The sequence below is a fragment of the Mchenga conophoros genome, linkage group LG8 (assembly GCF_057382185.1).
Source record: "Mchenga conophoros isolate Kocher_MC1m ecotype Shallow Benthic linkage group LG8, M_conophoros_male_GT1.1, whole genome shotgun sequence".
NCBI classification, from domain to species: domain Eukaryota; kingdom Metazoa; phylum Chordata; class Actinopteri; order Cichliformes; family Cichlidae; genus Mchenga; species Mchenga conophoros.
The window spans coordinates 15,547,644-15,555,514 of record NC_140533.1 but is presented as its reverse complement, the minus strand read 5'-3'; the positions used below and the strand labels follow the sequence as shown (position 1 = coordinate 15,555,514).

At 43.0% G+C, this 7,871-nt stretch overlaps 1 protein-coding gene across 1 annotated transcript; it reads left to right on the top strand.

Moving 5' to 3' along the window:
* Nucleotides 1-5,441: 5,441 nt before the first annotated feature.
* Nucleotides 5,442-7,258, top strand: LOC146568474 (neurexophilin-1-like). Its single transcript, XM_085283391.1, has 2 exons — nucleotides 5,442-5,630; nucleotides 5,957-7,258. The coding sequence occupies exons 1-2, from the start codon at nucleotides 5,571-5,573 to the stop codon at nucleotides 6,701-6,703; spliced, it is 807 nt and encodes a 268-aa protein (XP_085139517.1). The 5' UTR covers nucleotides 5,442-5,570; the 3' UTR covers nucleotides 6,704-7,258.
* The last annotated feature ends 613 nt before the right edge of the window (nucleotides 7,259-7,871 follow it).

Below are 7,871 nucleotides of genomic sequence, written 5' to 3'. Positions count from 1 at the left end.
CAACGTAAAAGAAAGACAGAGGTGAAATTTAAAGGGGGGTCGGAGCTGTCAAATCTGACATAGTATTTGAATGCAAACATGTGATATTTAGAATCCACATGTACCAGTATCTTTACCTGAATGCTACCAGTACAAACAAAGGCACTAGACTTTTAAGCATAGTTTTAAAGACAAAAGGTTTTTACGAATGTTTGACCTTATCTGAAGAGGTCAGCGGTCCGAGGTAACATCTTTAAAACTCCCATATATCATTCACTATATGTTGTCAGTACAGCTGCAGTAAGAAACGGTTTTTATTAGCTTTGTATAGCATTATTGTCACTGTGACCTTTAGATGAATCCCCACCAGCCCTTCAACATGGAGACAGCAGCAACTGACTGGTCAGCTGATCTTTGATGTCACCCATTTATTACTGGCCTCAACATTTGGGCAAAAATCTTGTAAGCACTCCCAAACTCCTACTTCAGTGGGGCCCTACAAGGGGATAATCCAAATGTGATTTTTTTTTTTTTTTTTAATAGAAATAATGGGATTTAAGAAAGAAATCTTTTTGTAAGTATCAGGGACATCCCAACATCACACTCTGCCTCTTGATGTCAGTTTTTATTATGACTTATCTAAGCTTCTAACATCTGATGTAGCTACTGATTGGAAACAGGTGCCTTCATATCGTAGATCCTTACCATTATAATGTCCTTTTGTTTTAAGCATTTTGTCACTGTTAACTTGTTTTCATCTTTATGTTTTTACTAATCCGTCATGAAATTCATCTTGAAAGGTGTTATATAAATTGAATCTTACTTTAGTTTACATCCCTTCTTCTCCAGTCAGCCTCTGTTGATTTAAATCTCAGCAGTGTGCTGTCTTTCTGTCAATTAAAAACTTTCGCTGGTGCAGCCCACCTCTCATTCTTACATCATCCTCATCTCCCATACACGTTTCCACCTTCTTTCACTCCACCACAGTGAGTGTTAGACTCCAGCAGACCTGTCTTACTCCGCTCTGCTTCATCAGAGTCTAGTTGCTAATAGTTTATTGCTCAAACTCTTTGCTTACAGTTTTTTCTGAATGCTTAAACCCTAACTGTGATTCCTGTAGCACAATCTCTAAAACTATTCAGACTTATAGCAAAACCACTCACTGAGTTTGCAAAACTAAAAGCACAAAAACTGCTTTGCACTCAGTTTGCAATTTTGTAACACACACTTTGCAAAACTGTAGGCACAATTCACTGCACAACACTCAATTACCAAATTTCCAACACACTCCTAGCAAAAGTATACACATGTATGGCTATCATTAACACTAATTTGCCAACTGTCTGGCACACTTTCACATGTGTAAACTTTTTTAGATAATTAGTTCACTTTGCAATCAGCCTAAGCACTATAATACAGGTAAGCTGTGTGTGCGGAGTACAATGGAGGGAGCAGAAAGAGTGAGAAGTAGAGGAGGCCGAGGAAGAGGACGTGGAGGTGAAGAAGTAGGATGAAGAGGACGACAAGGACAAGGAGGAGCAAGAGGAAGACGAGGAGGGGGGAGAGGAAGATGAGGAGGGGGGAGAGGAGGATGAGGAGGGGGGAGAGGAAGGGTAGGAAGAGTAGGAAATAGAATTGCTGATGACATCAGAGCTACAATAGTGGACCATGTAATCAACCGTGGAATGACCCTGAGGGTAGCTGGCCAACGGGTCCAGCCTAACTCGAGCCGCTACACTGTAGCAAGTACCATAAGGACATCTTGAAATGAGAATCGGTTAGTACAGTCACTTCGCACAAAGATTTGTAGCACTGCCATATGCCAATGAGAAACACACCAATACCATTGATGTAAAAATACTGAAATTGTTACTTTACAGAATTGCTAGATGACCAGATGCTGGGGGCAGAGGAAGCATGTTCACTGCAGACCAAGTAACCCATATAGTCATTATGGCGATTGCAAATAATCCTATACTTGGAAATAAACACTTGTGTTTGTTTTGATGTGTTTGAATAAACACCAGTATTTGAAGTTTGGATCCCTCTATGCTTATGGATCTATGACAGAAGTATGAGCTCAAACTGACATGGCCTACCTTGTGCACAGAGAAAGCAAAAGCCAGATGTGTTTTGTATTCATACCATCAGTGTGCAGTTGGCGCATTGTGTGCTTAGTAGATGATGGCTTGTGTGTACTGTTTGATACGGAAACACCATTTTTACGAAGGTGTGAAGAGTTAATCTAGCTGTGTTTGCTTTTGCAAGAGAACTACAATGTTTTGATTATTGGGTGACAGGTTTTCTTATTTGTGTGAAGAGTTTTGCAAAATTAGCCAATAGTTACAAAAAATGTGCTTAAGCAATCAGAAAAAACTGTAATTAAATTATGTCCACTTGTTTCAGTGATCTCTCTACTTTTCTTTTACACTCTCCAGTCGCTCCTATTTACTGCAAACTATGTCAGAGGTGCACACACTGCTGCACACCTGCCCGAATTTCAGCCAGTTTGACTGTGGTTAGGGTTCTTTGTCACCATGTTGGATTTTTGGAGCCAGAAGTAACTAAATTCGGACAAGAGGGTGGAGTGCTAACATAAGGGATCTTAGCAAATCTCATTCATAAACTGTACATATGAAGCCCACAGATACATCCAGCAGAACACTCAGTGTGTGCTGCAGTCAAAATTAGATGTCCATCAAAATTCTTCAGAAGGCACAAACATTATAATTAAAGAGGAGCGGCCATGGCCCAATGAATTCAAGTCAACGTGAACTGTCAGAGTTGCCAGTCTTCAATTCAATTCTTCAATGTCAATCAAAACAGTCGGTCCCTAACTGTCAAGCCTTAGAAGTATAAATAATTGAGGAAAAAAAAGTTCTTGTAAATGTAAATGTTCTTTTTTATGGTGTAAAGTTGGGCATTGTGACGTGGGTTTCAGTAAGAACTGATGTGCATTTGGCGCCACTGCAAGGGAACAGCCCAGGAACTGCAGTTTTTGGCCCTTGTTTGACTAAAATCCATGCATTTATGCATTTATGACCACTGAATTTTTTTTTAAATGCTTATTATGTTTAAGTAAGTTTTGTTTTTTTTTACTTGTTACTTTTCCTGATGGTTTCAAATATAAATGTAGAAAAAAAAAAACACTGACACGTCTTCCGAGGAGGAAGCAGAGTCTGGGGATGAGGGGAATGACCCGCCAATTTCCGGGGGCGAGGTCAATGAGGCAGTTAAACAACTCCTTGGTGGCAGAGCCCCTGGTGTTGATGAGGTCCCCCCCGAGTTCCTGAAGGCTCTGGACGTTGTAGGGCTGTCCTGGTTGACACGCCTCTGCAATGTTGCGTGGAGATCAGGGGCAGTACCTGTGGACTGGCAGACCGGGGTGGTGGTCCCCATCTTTAAGAAGGGGGACCGGAGGGTGTGTTCCAACTACAGGGGGATCACACTCCTCAGCCTCCCTAATTTTTATGGACAGGATTTCTAGGCGCAGCCAAGTGGCGGAGGGCTTTCGCTTTGGTGGCCTCAGAATCTCATCTCTGATTTTTGCAGATGATGTGGTTCTGTTGGCTTCATCGGGTGAGGGCTTCCAGCTCGCACTGGAATGGTTCGCAGCCAAGTGTGAAGCAGCGGGAATGAGGATCAGCACCTCCAAATCTGAGGCCATGGTTCTCAGCCGGAAAAGGGTGGAGTGCCCACTCCGGGTCGGGGATGAGTTCCTGCCCCAAGTGGAGGAGTTCAAGTATCTCGGGGTCTTGTTCGCGAGTGATGGGAGAAGGGAGCCGGAGATCGACAGACGGATTGGGGCTGCAGCTGCAGTAATGCAGACGCTGCACCGGTCCGTCGTGGTGAAGAGGGAGCTGAGTGTAAAAGCGAGGCTCTCAATTTACCGGTCGATCTACGTCCCTACCCTCACCTATGGCCACGAGCTGTGGGTAGTGACCGAAAGAACGAGATCGCGGATACAAGCGGCAGAAATGAGCTTCCTCCGAAGGGTGGCTGGCCTCTCCCTTAGAGATAGGGTGAGAAGTTCGGCCATCCGGGAGGGGCTCAGAGTAGAGCAGCTGCTGCTCCACATTGAAAGGAGCCAGCTGAGGTGGTTTGGGCATCTGACAAGGATGCCCCCTGGGCGCCTCCTGGGTGAGGTGTTCCAGGCATGTCCCACCGGGAGGAGGCCCCGGGGCAGACCCAGGACACACTGGAGAGATTATATCTCTCGGCTGGCCTGGGAACGCCTTGGTATTCCCCCGGATAAGCTGGAGGAGGTGGCTGGGGAGAGGGAGGTCTGGGCCTCTTTGCTTAGGCTGCTGCCCCCGCGACCCGGCCCCGGACAAAGCGGATGAAGATGGATGGATGGATGGAAAAAAACAAAACAACTGGTGACAACTGAATGTTGCCTAATGGTGGCATCTGGAGGCCACAGCAGGAAGTGCCCACTAATGAAGACAGGTATGTTAGAAATGGAGCAGATGGCTGTTTGCCTGCTGTTAAAAGCTTGGGGCTATGAATTCAAGGCTTTTCTGACAAGCGGCAGATGACTTTCAGTATAGCTTAAATACACTGATTCTATAATAAAAAACAAAATAATCAGGAAATATGTCGAAGTGGGTGAGTTCCAGGCAAATCGAAAAGTCTTTAAATGCTTCTAGTGGCACCTGAACTCTCGAACAGTAGACTTAGGCCTACTCTGATTAAATTTATCTCATGGACTGCCCAGAAACTCATCTGCACTGTTCTTTCTTATCAGAATTTTAATTACAGGCTGTAAAAAGTTAAAGTTATTTTCTGGTTTGAATTTAAGTTAAATTAACCTATACAAGAGACAATCAGCTAACACAATGTTTACTTTCCTAACAAAAATGACACAAATTCAGCTTACTTTTACTCCATAGTTCTTCACCTGCAGCATCTTCCTTTATCTTTAATATAACTTAAAGGCTATGAAATTGTTGACGTGACTGACAGGAACTGTGAACACATGAGCTGATTTTGGTTATTCTACATGAGAGATTTCTGTGTTTAGATTTAGTTATAGTGCATGTTCCTACACAAAGAAATAAATGTAATTTGTGGTTATTAATGTCGCTCTACTGCAAAGCATCATCCTTGCACTTTATCACACAACCACAAGATGCCAGTATCACATTGTCTTGGATTAGGTTGATTTAAAAAAAAACAACAACAAAACAAAACAAAAAAACATTTTATGAAAGTGTTGATTAGTTAATTTTTTTCCCTCGCAATAAGATGCAAGAAGATTTTCAGTCAGAGAAAGAAGTGGAGGGGACCAGGGGCTGGCAGATGCTGCAGACAGCACATATTCTTAAACAGAAGGGTGTGTGTTTATGTGTGTGTGAAAGGGGGAGGGAGGGAGGATTGAAGGGGAGGGAGAAAGAGAGAGAGCAAAACTGGGTGTCAAAATCTTGAGCTCTGAGAAAGCCTCCCAGTCTGTGTGTTGTGAGGGGAAGCAGCAGCACAGTGAAGGTTTCCAGTTGGGAGAGAGTTTAAAGAAAGTGTCTGTTTAGGATATCGGAAAGTTCGCTTTGCCTGAATGAAACGCAGCAGTGGATGGCTCGTGAAGGTTATGCACAATGGAGAAGATTGGCTTTCAGTGCTTTGCTTGGATACTTTTGAAAGGAACCATATGTCTGGTGAGTGAAATGAATGGTAGCATTAAACACATTATACATTCAAAGTTGAGTTATGCTGCATTTTAAGAGGGTTTTGAAAATATTTCAAGTTCTACATATTTTAGATTTGATGCATTATCCTAATGGCGACTTTCTTTGCAGACTTAAGTTTCTTAAAACATGCTGAGTGAGGTTTAACAATATTTGTGTGGTGTGTGAGTCTGACAATATTAAGAATACTTCTCAAAAACTTTTTTTGTTGATTTGTTTTTAATCGTTCATGCTAGCACTTAGTTTACTTCCCGATGGGGTCAGTCTATAACTTTCTCCTGTGCTTATTTTTCTAGTTGGTTCTTGGACCACACCAGACACACAGCAACTTTACCTTCACCAAGAGAGCACCGCCTCATCCCAGCAGGGCTCACGAGGCTTCTTCACAGCAGAAGAACTCTGTGCTTCAGTCGAGGAGTCTAACTCAGCACAACAAGCTGCCCCGTAATCCCTTCATCCCTCTTTCAAAGCAGGGATTTGGGGAAATACTTGAAGGAAACTCACAACCGCACTCCAAGCCATCATTAAAGATGAAGCTTCAGCCCATCATGAAAGTTCATGGCACATCTAAATGGTCCGAGACCTTCATCTGGGGGGACTTTTATTCAAATATAAAGACGGTCAAACTGAATTTGCTGATATTGGGGAAGATTGTGGATCATGGGAACGGGTCTCTTGGCGTCTACTTCCGCCACAACTCCACGGGGGTAGGCAACGTGTCCGTCAGCCTCATGCCACCGACGAAAGAGGTGGAGTTCGACTTGGAGCGCCAAAGCGTGATCCACCCCAAGGATTCAAAGACGTTCAACTGCAGAGTGGACTCCGAGAAAACCGAACGCAACAAGAAGGTGATGCTGTGCAACTACGACCCATCAAAGACATGTGATCAGGAGCACACCCAGAGCCACGTCACCTGGATGTGCTCCAGGCCTTTCCAGGTCATCTGCATCTACGTGTCTTTCTACAGCACAGACTACAGACTGGTTCAGAAAGTCTGCCCAGACTATAGCCTGCAAAGTCCAGCCTACCTGCCTGCAGGTTAAAGGACACTGGAGAGTGATGTCTCAGCAAGCCTCTATAGAGAAATCCAGTTAGTGCAGCTATGAGCCAGTTTGATGGATCATTTTGAGGTTCTTCAAGAAATTCGGTTGAAAAGTGTTTTTAAGTTCACTTTAGTTTCTATGTTTTTAGTGCAAAAAATGTGCCTGCGTTAAGATTAAAGTGTTTTAGATCATGTAACAAAAAAAAGGTTAGGGTGCAACTAAAAGTGAGTGATTTACCTGGCAATTGCTTTCTTAATTATTCCTTTGAATATATGGTTTTATGAAACCACAGTATTGTGAAAATACTCACAAAAATCTTGATATTTGCTCTTTTTCTGAACTGTAGTTACCAACAAAAAGGCAGTGGTAGTACTCAGCAGATTAATCAGCTATTCCCTTCATGTTTCTTTGTTTTTTCATGTTTCTTTGGTTAAAGCAGACAATGGTAAGTTTTTGGTTTAATAAAAGCCAAGATATAGTCATCCTCTAATGTTGTTGTAGCTGCAGGACCATAAATACTTGTGGTCCTGCAAATCAGTCCTTCAAAATTGTTTTCATGCCACTGTAATTTTTTTTAAAATAAAGAATTTAATTTCTTTTCGTGTAATAATTTGAATTTATTTATATTTTTATATGATTCTTGATATGAACTCACCCACTCAGAAGAGCTGCAGGCTATAAAAGATGAAGCGCACAGGTTTAAGCTTTGTGTTATTCCAATACATCTTGCTTTCCATTGCTAACAAAGTATGCTTGTCGTTGCCCACACGTGCAGGTTCGCATTATCTTTGAACAGCTGGCAGGTTAAACAGGCATGTCAGACTGTCTTTGAATAAACCTCAGTCTTATAACCTTGTTAAACTGTGTCTGCAGTTTAAACCCAGAGTGGCTCAGAGTGAAACTAAGGTGCACGCGAGAGTGCAGGGGTATGGTTCAGGAAACGGTTCAGGAGGTGCAATTAAACACATCTGCTCGATCACTGCACTCAAGGCACTGGCAACTAACCTTTTCTGCCGGGCAGATGGATGTTTAATGACCCAGACACAGGCCGCTAACTCGATTAAGTAGGTGACAGAGGTTAAAGACACCCCTCACCATCCACCACTGTTTCCAGCTGCTCCCGGAGTGGCTGGAAACAGCAGGGAGAACGCTTCTGTCAACAGCTGCA